The sequence below is a fragment of the Sparus aurata genome, chromosome 12 (genome assembly GCF_900880675.1).
Source record: "Sparus aurata chromosome 12, fSpaAur1.1, whole genome shotgun sequence".
NCBI lineage: Eukaryota > Metazoa > Chordata > Actinopteri > Spariformes > Sparidae > Sparus > Sparus aurata.
The window spans coordinates 9,896,527-9,916,322 of NC_044198.1; the positions used below are offsets into that span (position 1 = coordinate 9,896,527).

General features: G+C 40.1%; 1 protein-coding gene across 4 annotated transcripts in view; it reads right to left on the reverse strand.

The window, feature by feature from the left end:
• The window catches only part of cntfr (ciliary neurotrophic factor receptor), a 288,526-nt gene that overhangs the window by 82,198 nt on the left and 186,532 nt on the right, over positions 1-19,796 (reverse strand). For all 4 annotated transcript variants that reach the window (XM_030436151.1, XM_030436149.1, XM_030436152.1 and 1 more), the window contains one exon: positions 17,283-17,516. In XM_030436151.1, coding sequence (XP_030292011.1) covers positions 17,283-17,516 — 234 coding nt within the window. The remainder of the gene's footprint in view (positions 1-17,282; positions 17,517-19,796) is intronic.

Here is a 19,796-nt window from a genome sequence, read left to right on the forward strand (position 1 = left end):
AGGAGAGATAATACAAAGAGGCCGTTTGTAACATGACATGAGGAGAAAACCAACAGAGAGACATACATCAAGAGCCTCAGGCCAAGAAATCCAATTTGTATTCCAAATCTTATCTTAAATGCTGAATGTCGAGGTTGTAATTGGCAAGGGACCACGCTGAATGTGTGCGATTACAACAAGTAAATATCTGCCGCAATTATGACATTGGTTGTCAGTGAAACAGCTCAAGCGTGAAAATGCTGAGTAAGGGCATGTTTTCTATGGACACTTTTTTTGCAACAGCAGGAAGCCTGCGTCATACAAAATGTCAACAACACAACAGGCTAGTTATTTGTCTTGGCTGTGCTATTCTCTTGTTGGATGTGATTTAATACATTATGAAATGTAAAGGTCTGGTCTGGAGTCTTCTTTGTTGTTCAGACGTTACAAGAGTAAATGGCTCAAATTATCAGAGATAAAAAGAAAAATTGACAGGAAAGACACCCAGAGACACAGAGAGAAGAGTATGTAGAAGGGGAGACAGAAAGACTGAGAGAAAAAAAGAGAATAAATTGGGAGGGAGGGTGAAAGAGAAATGAAAAAGCAGCATGGAGCATGGAGATGCAGACAGACTCAGTAGACTGTAGTATTGCTTTGATGATTTCATCTTTCTCTCTGATTAGCACACAATAACTTTCCCCTCTAGAGATGCTGAAAGAAATCTGAAATGATTTCTCTTCTCTTCTGAGTTTTCTGATACAGTTAATCTCACTTTATCGCACACCTACAGACAGACGTGTGCATCCGTGTGTGCTGTGCACAGACGCACACACCTGTTAGCGCCCGGAAGAGAGAAAGTGTTGTATACCTCTAAACATATACATGAATTATTTATAGTTCTCTCCCTGTTAACAAGGTGTTGAAGGATCGGTTTGTGCTGGGGATCTTGCAGGTTCGCTGCTTCGTGATTTAGTCTCTACTGCTTGTTGTCTCACAAAGCTCATGACTTTTCACAGATTCTTCTGAAGATTTACAGAGGAATATAGGTTAAGTAACAACTGTCGCCCATCTCTGACAGGCTCGACAAATGTGTTATTCACTCAGAACAGTGAACTGATTCACATTAGCTGTGTTATGACAGATCATTTCATGGTGGATGGATGCGGTCTGAAATAACTACAGCTCAATATAGCGAGCTCACAGAAGCATTTACAGTACCTCTGCCATGGCTACACAATCCTCTAAATGTGTTATTATTTGATTATGGAAAATGTTCAGGGGATTTTAATCAGTATTTCAGTCATAGATAGAGATTTTTGTTGCTTAATAGTATAACTATTTGGAAATTGTGGAAGGATGCAAAATGTTCAATTATTTTAAAAGAACACAATGAACCCACTTTTAACAAAGACTGAGGATTGTGACCTGTGGAAAGAAAAGGTGCTCCTGAACAAATACAAAATGTAACAGAAAGGGTTTTTTTTCTCTGTGCACCGTTAGCGTGCTTCCAAGAGTGTATGTTTTTCCTCCTGCACTTTCAGCGAAACAACAAGATGCAAACAGTGAATCAAAGACTAGTTACTCACCTTTGATTAGTGACACTGACTTCGGGGGATGAGGAGAAAGACAATCTTCATAAGCGGTCTCATAATTAAAACTGAGCAATTACATGGCGTGTATCATTGAGCAAACTTCATCAAAGCAATCAACAGTTTTGATTTTTTTTTTTTAAAATAGTTTCCATATGATTTAACGTCATACAGTTATGGCTAATCTAACTCAATATCCAGAATAATGTTGGCAATGTACGTTTGAAACTTTATTTCTGTCTATTGCACTTTTTAAGCACAAAGAAACACGTGGTTAGGGTAAAAAAAACATAATATTTTGCCACCCACCTTCAAACATAGTGGGAAAGTGCCCTGAGGTAGTCATTAAAAATACGTAGAGGTTGAAATGCAGTCTCTCATTGGGGTCACTGGCATGGCAGTTTTCTTGCCACCAGCCGTACTGGCAGACATTTTGTAAAAATGTCAATATGGTGTGTCGTGTATAACACATGCAGATATAAATGTATCAACGACAACTTTGTAATGTTAATTTCTGTTTGGTTATGTTCAATTTCGACTTTTTTCCATTTGAATGAGTGAACAGAATGAGGAATGCATTGCATCGGCGACGTAACTGTCTTTTGATACCAACAGGAAACTCACTAACAGCTTATATAACCTGCAATGAATGAAACCAAATCAAGGCTAACTGAATGTTTTTGTGTTGCCTGCAGGGTTGAGTCAGTCAAAGCTACAAAGACTTCACCTCGCAGCAGTGCCGTATTTGATGGGATTCTGTGTGATTTGCCCTCCCAAACACTTGAAAGCTAACAAGGCAAATTTAGGCAGATGAGATGAACAGGTATGCGGCATAATGTGAAGGAGGAAAAAACAAAACAAAACACAAAGCGGATGAATGACATTGGCTGCTGACGCCCGGATTAAACACAAAACAGCATCTGAAGTTGAAAGAGAAGGTAACGCAGAATGAGACCGAGCAGAGTGAAGGGTATGATGGAGAGAGGATGGAAGAGGCCCACAAACACATACACACACACATCTTTAGATGTACAACTTAGAAATGTGTCAAAAGCAGCCGGGTTCACACTTTCCCAAACTGTAAAATAGATAATTGGACTTGTTATGAGCCTGTTTCGCGTGTGTCTATGCGGTTGCTTGTAAGTGTGTTGACTGTTTGAAGCAAATCCTGCTTAAATAACTAGCGAGCTCGAGTTCTCATTACAGCACACATACCCTCAACCCGACACACACAGTACCAATACAGCCCACATTCTTGTCCAGCCAAGACCAACATCTCTGTGTTTTTCCACAATAAGAGCGGCTCATTCGACACGGGAGCTATGTTTGTGTGAGGCTCCTTTCATCCTCCCACCGCAACATGTGTGTGTCTGCATGTGTGCGTGAGCATGTGTGTGTCTGAAGATCTAGAAGGCAGTGTTTGTTTATCCTAAACATAAGCAGAGTTTCTACTTCCCATATCCCTTTCTTCCAGTTCTTTCTTTTTTTTTTTTTATTTCAGCCCTATCTGGATTTTATGCGATATTTCTGGTGGAACAATGCAAGCTTAACTAATAGCAAAAAGCAAGTGTCATTCCCACTTATTTATAAAACCTCATTATCTTAGAAAAGTTATCAATACCTTTGCCATCCACTATACCCTTTTCCTCCTTTCTCCTAATCTCTCACCCAGTTTTTTCCTTTTATTTTCCCATGCTGTTGTGTTCTGTGAGTATATCCGTCCTGTGGGACCATCCCAGTTAGCCACACTCAGACTCACAGCTGCCTGGTCCCCAGAGAGTGGACCAACAAGCTGGTGTAATTGAGACATCTCCAAGAGGACAGCAATACTGTGGCAGCCTCTTGATACATGACGTTTCACAAAACACAATAATCTTATACAGTTGGTCAACCATAGAGTTCTATTTGACATGTCAGATGTTTTTGCCCCAAACTAGTAAAGCAATTTATAATATGTATCACAGCTTTACTTCTTTGTGAGATAAGATGGTCGAACAAATGTAATCTGAGCATGGTGGGCAGAGTGATAATTTGCACAGGAAGTCAGTCAATTTAGGGAACTTCCTTTGCACCATTTGGCACCTTAATAATGCAATATGATATGACCAGTGTTTGCTTTTGGGCCCTTGCCAACTATTATGTTCAGATGTTGGGCCTCCATGGGAAAATGTTTGGACATCCCTGCTCTATAGAGCTATACAGGTATGACAGCATCTACAGATTATTTTACTGTAAGCATACACATGTTTACTGGACACGAAGCAAGTACAGTGTGAAATGGGTATGGTGTTTCCATTATTTTGTCCAACTCATGTTATTTAGTCCTCATTGATATCAATAACAGCCTCAACAAAAAAAATGAACATAACTTTCATGTAGGTGGACTTCACTACAGGTATGTTTTGTTGGATTGCTTTAGTTTTAACTGGCAGTGGATTGTTGGGCACATATACATAAACTATACACGATGCAAAATCCTGAACTATTATCCAGATAAATGCTATCCAATGAATGCTTCTGCAATAATACCACCTTGCTGTAGTTAATAATAATACAATAGCACAAACAACTACTACATCTACAACAGAAGCTACACAGAGCTCAAATTTGTTGCAAGGTTTAACTTTAAGTACATTCAGAAAATGAGTTTCATTGTGATACGGCCCCTTTATGACACACAAAGACTGTGTCGAGTTCAAAACTACTCCTCCTTGAACTTCGTCACCTCCCATCAGCATTTATTCACATGTTGATCTTTCATGACATGCAGCGACAATATTGAGCTGATAAAGACTAACTTCGCCTGAAAAAGACACTTGCTTCAGTCTTGCTCAAGGCCACTTTAAATCAATGCACGGCTTAATATTTACAGGCCTCAAAAATGCCAGCTGAGGTCTCTCTCTTTGTTAGTGAAGTACATTGTGCAGGGCAAGCAGACTGCGTGTGTTATCATCAGTATAACAAGTAACTGAGTGAGTGAGAAACAGTCTCCTTTGGAAGTGCAGATTAGTTTGCTGCACCAAATAGAAAGGGCCTGGATACACTAAATGGAGAAGTCACTTTTATCCTGAAGCGTGAAATTGTGTTAGGGCCCAGTCCATTAAATGCACATATAGGGATATATGCTGGAGGATAAAATAAAAAAACAAAAAAGGCGGCGGTGTGAAACACTTATGGGATGCATGGACACATATATACATGATAGATTCAACATATATATTTATGCACATGTTTTGTTTTCTGTTGTCTTACAGTACATTTATTTCCTATAATTGCCCTCTAATGTGCACTTTTTTTTATCCGTTTCAACACAAAAACCCTCACACTCACACACATAGTCTTTGTCATTCTCTCTTGGTCACATACATATCTTCTCAACACTCACCATGGGCTTGCTTCTCTCCCTACATCTGAGCAGGCTGGCCGATGGGAGTCAAGGGGTGCTTACTGATTTGCTTACTTCAGAGCAGCAAGGATAATCTAAAGAAGGTGACTGACAGTTTTCTTTGAATAAAAAAATACAGTGATGCTACGATAATTCATGTCATAAAATGTATTAAAAACAGGACTATGATTTTCTGTATCTTTATAAAATGAGGACCTCTCTGTATGAGTCATATTCAATGTTTAATGCAAAACTAGCCCATGGCCGCAGTGCAACTTAAACTTTCATAATGGTGACACCTAATGATCTATTTTTGATGAGCTGCCCTGGTCATGAGAAGCTACACAGAATATCTAAGTAGCTTCAGGACACATGGTTATTAGAACCTGGTTTGGCTCTGATGCCTGAACACAAAGTTATTCCCAACATGTTTATCTAAGATTTCCAGTGCCAATGCTGAGAATGTTTTTTTATCGACATCGTCAATAACTATGATTGCTGAAGGAGGCAACTTCTACCCTGATTTCATGAGGGAGCAGTTGTCTGACGTCATACAACGACGGCAGCAACGATGGATCGGGGTTGAGAGCTTTTGTAGACTACAGTAATTGTATAACAGAAAAAATTCAGAGTAAAATAAAGATACCTTTTTGATTTATAAAGTTGTATAATGGCATCTTCATGTTGTTTTTCCTCCTCTATTTCAATTAGAATGCAAGGAGGCTGCACTGCTGAGGGTGCAACTGAGTGTAAGCTCACCAAAGACATATTGTTTTGTTATGGTCAGTCAAGTCGATTGTTCAATTTTGGGTGTCTTGTCACTGGAGCACTTTGAGGGCGGAAGTTGGTAGTTTCAGCCAGGAAATTCACACCACCAACGTTGTTTGCAACACAGTGTTTTTCAAGCTATTGCTAACTTGTTTGAGATATAAACAGCTCCAAAAAAGTGTATTAGTGTATTTTGTGTGTCGTTACAGTTTTGCATAGACAGTTTTATCAAATAATGAACCCCAACCAAACCAGCACTTTTGAAAAGACACTGAAACAGGTGTGAAATAAGCAGGCTATTTCTATTTTTTTTTTTTTTTTTTTTTTTTTGGGGGGGGGGGGCTATACCCCTTAATAGCAAAATGACCAAAACGTATCCCCCATGTTATCCTGCAAACTCTGTCCATGCCCCTAACATCACTATTAGGCGAACTGCTGTATACATTAAATAAATACATAAATAAATAAATAGTCTCATCTTTAAGACAGTAGCGATTATTTAAAGCAGTGATGTGATGTGCCACAACAAGACAGCACAGAGCATGTTTTGAACAAACAAAACACCTCAATTCAAAGAGAGAGCACAGTGAAGGAAACATTTTATATGTCTTCTTTCAGGACTCGACGAGTGCTCTTAGAAGACAGGGGGATGAGCAAAACACCCAAAAAGTTTCTACATCTGTGCTTTGACAACATGTTTTTGTACACGTTGGCTTTTTGAGGTCGTGGGGACGCATTAAACTGAATGGATGTGACAGGGCTGGCGGAAAGGGTCAGCAGGAGTGGACAGTTTTACCTCTAGAAAACATTTGACATTTGAATCTCTTTTGCAGTCACACACACACACTCACACACATGCACAAATGGCTGGTGAGCATGTTTTCATGGATATCTGACCATTCCTCAGTTGCTTGACGTCAATGGAGCAAACTGCTCAACCTCACCGCTGGACACTGAAGCAGGGGGAATACTTTCTGGTCAAAGTCTCTCTCTCCCCCCCACTTACTCGTTCTCTCTCTCACTCTCTCTCTGTGTCTCTCTCTCTCTCTCTCTTGCACACACACAGATGCAGAATCGTAAAAAGGGCAGAGACAGCCCAGAAATTTCTATTTCACTGGACGCTAATCAAGAGGGAACAAGCCTTTACCTTCTTGGCACACATACAAAACACACATTGACAGCCACTGACACACACACACAGACACACACAAACAAAAATGTGGCTACAAATTCTGGCATAAACAAAGATGTGTACACACACACAACCACAAAGACAGAGTGACAATTTAATATGAAGTACACAAAGGCGCCCACAAGCAGCAACACCTACATACACAACACTACACTGCGCACACACACACACACACACAAACAAACACACACACACACACACACAGGCATACAAAGCACAGACATTTGTGTTTTGCTGCATGTCAACTGTAGGAAAGCAGAGCGAACAGAGGAGACAAGATAATAATACAGTCAGTCGGTTTATTCCACTACCTCTGGAAGGGTAATTAGAGTGAAAAAGGGAGAGAGACACAAGAGGCTGGGAGAGAAAGAGAGAGAGAGAGGGAAAGCACAATGAACTCTGGCTCACTTTAACTTTAAGATCCCTTTTTTTTTCTTTTTAAAAGAGAAAAAGGTTGATCAAAGATAAACATAACATCTTGTCCCTGTGGCCATTTTAAACCCATTACTGCAATGATTACAAATCTAAGAAAAATCGACGAGAATGTGCATGGAGGATAGCGAAGAGTAGAAGATGGGGATGACAAAGCCTGTACATGCTAAATATTGATTAAGATGGTAAGAGAAGGTTGGGATTAGAAAAAGGAAGCAAAGGACAAGGAGGTTTAGGACAGCAACAACACACTCATCTCAGAGTATTCTGCCAATTATAAGATATACTTCGATGGTTTTCGTTTCATGCAGAGCATCTGAGTGGAACAGAGTTTGGAGCATTGCAAATTTAATTGGTACAAGGAGCAGCGAATTAGACGACTAGAAGTGATGCTCCAGCTGCTCAAATTTCAGCCACTAAAGTTTGCTCCAGTTGGCTTTAATGCCACCGAAAAAACAAAACCATGAGCCCTGTGTTTTTGACACGGATGCGGGCACTTCCCAGAATGCTCCAGGTTGTACGCGTCTCAACTTCAGATCCTTCAGAGTCACAGATGCACAAAAAGCTACTCCTTTGGGGGAAGATATTCTAGCTTTAAATATACTTGCAAGAGCAAGCAGGAAATCCCATCTGATTGCAACCTGCTATATGTTAAGATTGTAGCCGGCTTAACCCCAGTTTAATATCTAATAATACCTTAGCTAATATGTATTGATTTTTGCCATTTGCAGTGAACCCAAAAAACAGTTTCCTGTTTTGGACCCTGTTTTCTACTGTTATATATCCATCATAGCAGCAATGTTTTTTTTGCTACGTCTAGCTAATTTTCTAGCAGAGAAAGTACAACACCTCTTTTCCTCTTTCTCATCACCGCATGCACAGTTTCATTTTTTTGTTAAATCCTCGCAGAGATCCTGAATCCAGCTCTCTATCCGCACTATTTCCTGTGTTAGGCTGCTGTTCCTCAAACTAAGCTCCTCTGTCTCTGGCTGTGCTTTATCTAACTTAGTCTCTCTCCACTTCAGCTTCTTCCCGGGGAGACTTTTGCTACACCTAGCCAACTTGATCTCCAGCCCCCTGTTATTAGCTTCATACAGTTCTGCGTGTTCAGCCCTCTCTCCTCTTCCTGTAACCTGTCTGCGTTTTCACACAGAAGCTCAAACTCTCTCTGCAGCCATAAGATAACACAGATGGATTAGTATTCAACAGATTGTGTTTATCTGCAGCGGAGAGAGAGATTACAGCCGCACAATACATACTAACATACATGATATGCAGCGAGGACAGCAGGAGTGCACTAGGGTGTAAGGCCACAGTATGGGACTTTCAATAGAGGCTTATATACACCAAACTACAGCGAGAAACATGACAAGAAGAGGAGGGAGTAATGGGTGATATGGAATGGACTTGGGGATGGTGTAAGAGGATTAGTAGAGGAGAAAGGGGGAAACAGAATGAGATCAAAACCAAAGGGGCCGGGGCCAGAATTTTAAGTTTCGAGGAGGGAAAAGGAGGGATGATCCATGGGTGAGAGTGATGGATGAAGGGGCAAAGTGAAAAATGATCAAGAAAAAAAAGAGCAGAATACTGGACAAGAGAGTTTTGAGAAAAGACGACCTTGGCTGAGCTTCGAAAGCTTTGAAATTCTACTTCGGATCAACCTTAATGTGCAGGTACAGGTGCTCCTTTATATTGAATCCACAGAATACCAGTGAATGTATATACTGTTTAAGATTCTGGATGGACAGGAAAACTAATAACATATAATGCAAGCAAGCACTCAGAGCATTTTCCTCTGGCGTTACTGTTGCTAATGATATTGGCCACACAGTGTTTGAAACAGTAGCACTGAAAGAGAGCAGGAAAGAGAAAACAATCTGTCTTGCCAGATTACTCCTGATACCCAACGGATACAAAGAGGCCAAATCACACAATGGCCCCCTTTTTTTTAATATGTTTGAGTTTCCCTCATGGTTTCCCATTGACTTCCTTAACCGGGCCCATTTTCCCATTTGTTATGGTTGTCTGCTGCAATAAAGTGATGGGGGCTGCTGTTGTCCTGCAAATAGAGCAAAAAATGGAGAGGCAAGAAATTGGCGATATGGAGCGGAACAAAAGAGGAGCAAACGGTTATGGAGGGAGAAAGAGAAGGAAGGGAGAGACCTGCCGTGACAAGGATGAATATTCAGACGTTTGGTTCAGCACCTACAAAACAGAAAACACTGAGAATAAAAAAAAACTGGAAAACCAAGATGTGCTCTGGCTTGATTTAAGGTTGGACTTAAAATTCTCTTCAAGTCTTCAGGACGAACAGTTCAGTTTATGCTTTATTGATTTCTATTTTCTCCTGAGAAGTCAGAGGTCAGCTGCAGTACAAGTCCTCTGGAGAGGAAGACTTGCTCAAGGACGTGTGATGGCACTGAGGAACTGGGCAAAAATCTCCGGATCTAGACTTTTTAAGTTAAAAAGACAAAATAAGGGGTGAGTTTTCTTGAATTCTTTGTAACTCAGATAACCTGTTTGTCTAACCCTCTGGATATGCAGTTGAATTTTTAATACTCAAAACACCCCTTCCTACAGTTTCGGCAGACTGGGCTCCTTCCTCTGCTGACAGAAACAAGACCCGAGAGAACGTCTGAGGTTGACAAACTGTTGAATTAAATTCAAAACCTGCGTAAATCCTCAATGCAGGTATTTTCTATTTATTATGATTGACCGAGCACTGGCACAAGCAGGGAGGGTAATTAAAATGGAAGCTGAGTAGTTCCTGCACTGGCCTTACATGCAGGGCCAAATACTTCCTGGTTTAAACAGGAAGTCCCCGAGGAGACGGAGCTCTACGTATTCGCCCTCCTCCATAGCGATCTGTCTGCGAGGAGACAAGACAATTCCATTACCCAGCCATGTAGCACCGGTCCCCTGAGTGTGTGTGTGTGTGTGTGTGTGTGTGTGTGTGTGTGTGTGTGTGTGTGTGTGTATGTGTGTGTGTGCGCGCGTGCGTGCGTGTGTAGATGCACACAAAAACAGGTTGCCCAGGGAAAGGAAATAGATACGGTGTGTATGTGTGTGTGGAAATAAGTTGCCTGAGGGGAAGAGATGTGCATCAATCTAACAAGTGAACTCACTCCTCTTTCAACTCATCCATAATGAGGCTGAAGGCAACCAGTTAGTGCGTGAGCATATATGTGTGTGTGTGTTTATGGTCTTTCAAAAGCTACAGTTGGGGATAAACATTAGATTTAGCAGGCTGAGCAGGAATGAGCTACCTAAATGTTAACTTAATTAGTGTGCCTAATTTTATGTGACTTAAATTGTATCCTTGGGTTAAGATAAGGGTGAGAACTACACATGTGCTAGTTATAATTAAGGTTAGTGCAAAGCTCTGGAGAAGGAACATATGTCACTGCAATGCTCTCAAATGCAAGCTATGCTAATATGCGCTTTTCCGTTTGCATCTTTCAGTTGGTGCATAATCTTTTAGAACTAGTTTAACACCTGACTTTGGTACCAAAACTAATTAAGTACTTTTTGTTTAACCTTAATATAACAACGATTTCCTCTTTTTATTTCCTAAAGAAGCCATGCATCTTCAATATTAAATTTCAATCAGACATTGAAGGCTTAAATGCATGGCTTATACACCATGAAATGTAATTTAGCTAACAAAACAATACAGCCAACTCCGTCATGGGAGACAAATACATGCATGCTCAGTTATGAAACGTCATGCTTGACTCATAGTACTCATATGTATAATTTACCTTTCTTTGTACAATTATTGCTCAAATATGTATTTACTTTAAACACATCTAAAATCACATATATTAAGAACTTAACTCAAGCACTATTGATGTAGTGACTTTCACCTCACAAAGTAAGATTTTAAGAAGATATCTTTGTTTTGACTCAATAGTGATTTTTGGTTACCTTTCACAACACTGTGTATGCTGTATAGCAGTACAACATCAGACAAGCATGCCAGCCTTTCTAATTTGCTAGACTGACAAAGACTAAAAGACTAAAGAAGAAAAAGTGTCTTTTTGAGTTACCTTTGTCTTTTTCTATGCGTTTTCAGTACAAACCACAAACACGTGCACCTTCAGCCAAATGGACATGGTCTCACAAGCTAACCCGTACCCATAACACTGGCAGTTGAGACTTCTGTTATCATTTGCGTTAGTGTCGAGAAAAACAGAGTTTACATAATGGCACGGCAATGATCTGAGGGCACTTCAGACTGGATCTGTTTACAGGAATGACTCAATGCCAAACCTAGAACCTCCTTTCTTATGTGATGATTCATGGTATAAATTCATCACCAAACAGACACCACTCTTGCTCACAATATAAATGCTTTTCTTCATTACAGATGTTTAAAATCTTGTCATTACAGTAATGGGAGTGCTTTGTCTGGAGTGCCCTGATTGGTCCATCTGTCAAGAATTTTTTGGGGAAAAGGGATTACTTCTTCTTGCCTAGTGTCGGCTGGCAGACGGAGTGCTGGGCTAATGGGCTCGAAAGATGAGGAGCGATCAGCGACGGAGCTTTTAGATATGCATGACCTGATGTTTGGAGGGCCATCGCGATTTCACAGCTCTGCATCAAATCATCGAATTTGGAAAGAGATGGTTTCAGACAGTAAGCATGTGACAAGGAAATCCTGTATGTTATTTAGCCTACATCGCATGCCCATGATTCACAGCTTAGGCAAAGCAACTGCTTTTACTCATTTTTTCACTTTCATGTTCCTTTTTCTTCTCTTTTTTGTTTTTGTGGCAAGGCATCATAAAAATGCCCTTGTATATAAACATTTACTTTCACCAAATCACCCGCAGAAAGTCAAATCAAAAGCTGGGATCTCGCAAAGCTTTTCTCACTCTCGCCAATATAACAAAAATAAAATACTGTTTACACATTGTAAACAGCACAAATAGTACTATACACACACTAGCAGACTATGTGTCTTGCTGGCTGAGTGTGTGACAGGTCACCAGGGAGCCTGGCTGGATATATGACCCACTGCAGTTGATGTTGTGTTAGCTGGGAGGCTAAATAACTGAATAACTGGATGGCTGCAGCCCATGTTGCGATGCTATAAATTGCTTTTGCTGACGGCCGCCGAAGACAGCTATGGACAGAAAAATGGACAAAGGCAAGTAAAAGGGCACGACAGCAATAAATTCCACATTGTGACGGCAAAGGAAAGGGGATGTTGTATTTCAGGAGAGAGCTTCCCACTTTTATGACCTCTTGCTTATTAAATTATAATAAACTTTTCCCTGTCCCCTTCACTATTTCTTTCTATCTTTCTAACACTATACGTCAAATCTGATTTTGAAGATAGCGTCATCGCGTGCTCTTGTGCCAGAGTGTGTGTGAGAGTATTTGCTTCAAGCGCCTTTTTATAAACGCCATAGGGCAACGACATCCTACCATGTGTGTATCGGCTCGACACATGCACACACCCAACCACAACTCAACATCTATGCATATTTTTTTAGCTGCTTTTTTTAAGTAATTGTAGCCTTGCACGTATCCAACGTGACAGACAGAATGTAAACACCCAGCAGCTTTATACAGTGTTGAAATAAGGCAAAGAGGAAAAGAAACAGACATCACAGCGGCACTAAAACTTGCACATAAAAATCTCAACTGTGGTCTCCTTGTGCTGACATCATGTTGACGCACTACTGGAGAAAGATCACAAAAGCTCCATAAAATTGGTGTGAAGGTAGAGCAAGGACACGTGCACACACACACACACGCACGCACGCACGCACGCACGCACACACGCGCACACGCACACACACACACACACACACACACACACGGGTTCGGAGTCCTGTAATGACGTCCTCTTTTCTTAATGCAAACCAGTGTAAACACACAGCTAACGGATGCCACCACAAATTACAAGCCAAAACACAGTCAGGGTGAGATTGTAGGAGGAGAGGACATATGGACGATCTGGTTAAAGATAGTCAAAGAGTGAGAGAGGAGGGATGATAGAGAAAGACAGGCGAAAGCAGGAAAGAAAAATGGATGTGTTAAAGGAAAAGGAAGAAAAAAAAGAAGAAAAGACAAGATAAGGAAGATGAGCGGTAATCACAAAGTTTGGGGAAAAGAGACAAAGAGTGAGGAGAAATTGTAAAAAGGCAAAGACAGATGGTTTTAGCTGTTCTCCTGATAACACTTTTATCTGCGTAAAACATAACAAGCCCCCGGTGTGAGTAATAAACACTGCATAAAATCAAACTATCAACACGACGGTAATCATAACAAGTGTAGCCTGTCATGATGCCATTATCACTCTATCTGCACGACACTTTAAAGTTTTGTAGGTGACAGTTAGCATCATGAAAATGCAGATAATAAATAGAGCGGGAGACATGGAGAGAAGACAAAAAGAGAAGGGTACATAAATAGCAGGAAACAGCAGGGTAGTGATAACAGATAGAAGGCAGATTGAGAAAAGACAATTAGAGGAAAAAGTGTGGAAGAACTTGAGATGGCGATGTGAGTTTCTGGAGTTTGAAAGGCAGAATTAAAGTCGATGTTGCCCCAGTGTGTGCCTTGAACATGTCATAAAAGCACCAACTGTTATCAAGGTAATTATATTCACAACCAGGCTAGACCACTGAGGTACTGTTCCCACAAACTTGTAATCGACCCCTGGTGAATAGTTACACAATGTTTCACACTGTTTGAGACCACCAAAGTGTTATTATGATGCAGAAAATTACCACTGGTGAAAAGAAACACATGCACATTGCATGAACTGGTCTGCACAAAGTGTATACATGTCTCTCTCTCTCTCACACACACGCGCACAAGTGCACAAACACACACACACACACACACACACACACACATTGTGGTCTGTTTATGCATTGCATCATTCACCCTGCTGACACAATCTAGCATAACATAAAACTCTCATTAATTCAGTATTATTTCAGCATTCAGTCATTCATCATTGGCGATATGATTAACCAAACTGTCACACTCCAGTATGGGCTCATTCATCAAACATTTGCATGGAAATGTTACATTTAACATCGGCCTGGGATTAAATCTTATTGGGTGGTGCGCCTGGCTTTCTATTGGTCCTCTTGACAAGTGGATGGAGTCATACAGGTGGGGTTTCCTATTCAGCTGATGGAGACCTCTTTTACAAAAGATATTTAAAGAAATTCTGTGATTATGCTGCTTTGTTTCACTTTGGGATATTTCTCTCATAAATGCTGCGGGGTTATTAATATCTGTTAGATATTGTGTATTTATCACCCAGCCCTCATATGCTGTTCAGCAGATTAACAGCAAAGCCGTTTACTGTGGTAGCATTTTGACTCAGCGCAGGCAATGAATAAGAACCTGTCTACCTTTCTTTCACTCTACCTTTCTCTGATTTCAACCTGGATGGACTGTCTATAACACTGTCAAAAAGAAGAAAGCTGGTAATAGCTCATATTTTTCAAGGCCATGGGAGCGATGAATCAAGGTTTTTCTTCTGGAGTGTATCAAACTGTGTCACTTCTGGCACCGTTTTCAAGTGGTCTGCCATGACTGATGCCAAAGCGATATCTAATTTCACCTGCTAGCCAGCTAGCAGCTGCACTATGATTCCTGTGAAAATTCAATTTAAAATGTTCCCCATGCTTTATACTACCAACATACTCATATGGAGAAAGATAGAAATTGATCAGGAATAATTTGAGGAAATGCTGCTGCTTGCCAGCAGAGATAATGTACAAGCACATCCCTGTTTTTTTTTTTTTCTGCCATAATAAGAAAACATTAATTCGCTGTTGACTTCTTTTTCAGACCTGTCATTTAAGAACAGACAGGCAGCCATCAATCATGGAGTATTACAGCAGTGACACATGCATTCAAACAGCCAAACTGAAGGAGAAATGAGGAGGTACAGGCACAGATTAGATAGACAGTTGTCATTTTATATTAGACAATGTACTATTAATAAAAACCCATACTACTTTTGCCAAATTCAGTATAGTAATAAGATACAAAGATGTTGCGTTCATCTATGTTATAACTGGCTGTTCGAAATGAAGTATTAAATTATTAACATCCAAGTGAACACCTTCAAATTATGACTAAATAAGGATTTCCTTCAGTGAGTATTTTGGTTAATTGTTTTAGAGAGTGCTGTTTAAAAAGTTAATCCACACATGAATACAAATATTAAACTTTAGCTAAATACCACTTTTAACAAAAGGTGTTTTCATCCCACTTATCGTCTGGGGTACTTGTCATTTACAAGTCTATCCTATCTCAACACCATTATTATTATGCATGGGCCCAGTGAATAAAACCTTCACCATCAGAATAATGGATCGCAAAGGGGGCCATTGCCAACTCGCAGGCCGCTGTGACATGCCGTTAAAATGACACTCATTTAGCTTTTGTATGATTATTAAAATGCACAGCCACAACTGCAAAGTGGCCAAAATGTCATTTTAACAACTAATCATTAGCGCTTGTCAGCTGGCAGCCGGTCCCTACTGTAAGGGCTGCTATCATGACAATTCGAGTTTTTATATTTGCATTTAAAATTTAAATGAAGCAGCTCTTCAAATAATATAACTGGTACTAAAATTGTCAATTAGCGAAACAGGTTTACTCAGCAAGGAACAGAAATGTGTCAACAAAAAAAAAAAAAAAGGCACTCATAAATGGAGTTTGTAAGTGTTAAATATTGATTAATGAATTAAGAAATGAGTAATCACATGAAGGATCTGTTGTAGATATAAAAATGTAACACTTACTAAGATAAACATTGAGATTTAACTAGTTTTTATTAGTTAAATCTTGTATCTTATTGTCATAGAACAGAGTTGTGTCAGAGCTAATTTGCAATTTGACATTTAGACACATTTTTCTTTTCAAATGTTTGGTACAGTTTTTTTTTGCCAAAAGTCACTTTTTCGGAGAGTTGTGCCCTCTCAGCTTTCAGCCAAAGGACTTCCCCTGTTTCTTAAAGATTACATCTTACAGTTCAGCATATCTGAAGGGATAAACTGTAAAACAAGATGTTCTATTATCTTGTTGAAAACTGACTCTTGGGGTCAAACACTGCGGATATGCATTTCTCTGCACATCATAGCCCAAACTGTGGGAACAAGAATAAAATACATATTTCTGAGTGACTTTAAGCTCACAAATTCACAACTACTATCACAGTTAGCCACTTGGCACCTGTGATCTGATCTGAATGATACTGTATTTATTCCATCTTCACCAAAAACTAACTTCAAAGTTAATGCCAAACATCGCAATTTCCTGTTACAAATAACCAACGGGAGCCTGCAGAAATTCCGACATCAATCAAAATAAACAGTTGACCACGCATTCTACTGCCATCATAAATGTGTCAAAATGTGGTCCACTCAGGTTCAAAGCCCCGACTGTCTTTGTAACCATTTAGCTGTGAGAACATGATAATGAATGACTAACATCTGCTGAGACAAGGTATAAATTCGAAGTTGTTCCTCACATTGTCAGTAAATTGTCTGGTGAAACAGGATTTTAAATTAGAGCATAACTCTCCCTGTATGTCTAAAGTAAGCTATTTTTGAACCTCCACATAGCTGGTGCAACAATCAGCAGGACAGCCAACAGAGCCACAACATTATCATGAGTGTTACATTTCCATGGAGCCTGAAGTCACAACCATTAATTACAGCAGCAAGTCAGGTTTTGTATCTTTGTATATTGTTTTTGTCTTTGCTTTTGTGTGTACAAGCTTACGTTCATAAAATGTCCTCATTATTAATTCATCCCTTTTTTTGGACTTCTAATTGCATCCTGGTCATTTCTCTTTCCTGCCATAACGACGCAGTGTCGCCTTTGGGATGATAAAAGATTCATCATGTCTTTTTTGAAATAATCCTTGGCGGGCGATTATCTGGCTACTCACTGCCGATGTGAAGGTAGATGGTGTCGCGTCTCTCTCCGTGCGGGTTCTGAAAGCAGCTGTATAGTCCGTTGTGGCCCAGGTCCACCTCGGTCAGTATCAGTCTGGGACCCTCTAGACGGTGCTGGGCCTTCACGTCTGTCCCGTTCACCTTCCATGACACGGATGCGTCATTGTCCAGGGAGCCGCACTGCATGGTGACATCACTGCCCATCCGTTCATACTGGTTCCTAGCAACTGAAAAAAGACAGAGGCAAAGATTAAGTGTTAGTGATATCAATGGCTAATAATGGAAAAATATCTGCGTGGTTAAATGACTGCCCTCTGTGTGCTGGCTCCTAGCAACTGGAAGAAGAGGGACAAAATCAAAGCCTTTATAATCATATGGGCATATACAACAAGCACAATACTGTGTGGCAGGAAGTTCATGTTTATTCTGTTATGTTGCAAAGAGAGACAGGCGGAAGCGAAGGGAGAATTTATTATTTGATAACACTTTTCAACTGATATGATAAGGTGAATATGGAGAAATGAAAATTGGTTAGAAGTTATAGTTGAATTCAATCTTTATCAGTCATCATGTGTTATTTATTACTGTCCACTTATTGCTTAGCCACTGAGCTGTCATAGCAGGGAAGGACGGAGCAGAAATATTAATCCACTTCTACACAGTTGATCAAAAGCTTCAGGGTTGAACGATATGAAAAATAATTATTATCAGATTATGATTATTTTGATTGTGATGTGAGTCGCAATTTCAGTTGGTATGGTAGTTTTGGGATTTTGTTTTCACTGAAAAATAATGATGCGGTTGTTCATGATGTTTTTTTTTTCCATCTTCTTTTAACCAAATATTAATGTCCTTTTATATCTGAAGATACAATTTGTAGGCCCAGGCATCTTCATAGCAGGACAATGCTTAAAAGGGTGATGCCACTGATTTTACATGTTAAAGTGTGTTTACAGGTCTAAAAAAGGTGATATTGCTAGTTCTTCTGTATCGAGTTTGACCATTTGTTTAGAAACTGTCCATAATGATTCTAACAGTGTTAGGGACTGCTTTTCATGTTACATTACCCGCAATGCAACTTAGTCACCGAGTGACGCACTGGAGAAAAGTAATCAGATTACATGCAGTTTGCAGATGTGAAGTGAGAAAGGTTTTCCTACTACTTTTTCACATATGCACTAGTACTCCCCAAGACTTGTAAACACGTATTGATAAGTTTATACCCACAACAACACACTTTTATACCCTTTAATTTAGTTGTGACACATTTTGCTTCATCAGAAATTGCAGCTCCTATTACTGGATACTGAACTTGGCCATATTCTGATCACAATACTATTTCGATTAATCATGCGGGTCTTATTCACTCTGAATGTATTTCTTCAATTATTTGCCAATAATCCCTCATAGTGAGTGAAGAAGAAGAAAAAGAAAAAATAGTTATTCTGGGGGAATACTAGAGAAAAATGCTATTTTTACTTCAAAAAGTCAGGAGGAATTTCGACTTGTCCATGCAGATTAATTCCAATTAAAGACCTTAATGCTGACACTAACACTGCCTTTGTTCTTTGGTTCAGCAAAGCTCAAGGGGCCGTGACCCAGAGGGCTGAGAGGTACATGTGAGCCTGATGGGAGTTTTAGCTGGGACACCGGGGACACGCTGTCTTATAGTAGCCCTGCCCTGTTTACAAGTCCCATGGGCCCTGTCATGACCACACGGAGCGAGGACCTCCGATTAACACTTAAACACTGAGGATCTACAGCACAACAAGATACAACAATAAAATATTGATTTCCATCTTAGGAAAAGCCCTCGTCTATGAAGAAAAAAAAAAAGAAGAAGAAAAAAAACAGTGCCCCCATTGGCCTGGGATCAAAAGCTGTCAAGATCCTTGTCTTGCTCTGATGTCTCTCTCTCCATCGTTCCCTTTTGTCTGTCAGTCCCCTCCCTCCTTTCTTCCTCACTACAATGACTCTCACTTTACTGTTTTTCACGCGAGCTAGCTTTCTCGGCTCAGACGTGCCTCTTAATGCAGCTGATACAGATGTCAATCTCCTGCTTCATATATATTTCATACATCATACCAGAGCCATCCATATTGAATAGGACAAGATCCTTGCCCCCATTAACATTACCCTGACACTGTTTGTTCTCCTTCCGACTTCCTCTCCATCTGCCGCCCCCCCCAAACCTCCCCTGCACCTTACGCTCTGTCATTCATGCCATATCGCTCTTCATTTCCTGTTATCACTGTCTTTTTTCTCCTGTCCATTCGACTTATCTCCATGCTTGCCCTCCCTGCTTGTCTGAGTCCAAATAATGTGCTTGCATATGCATGTGAGTTGCAAGAAACGCCAATTTCCTTTGATCTCCTCCTTTGTCGAGCTACTTTGAACGGATGTGTGACTTTATTTACATAAAAAAACTTATTTCCATCTTAGGGAAAACCATACAGTTTGACTTTGATGTTAGCTTTGATGATGATGCTGGTGCGCTTGTGCTTTGT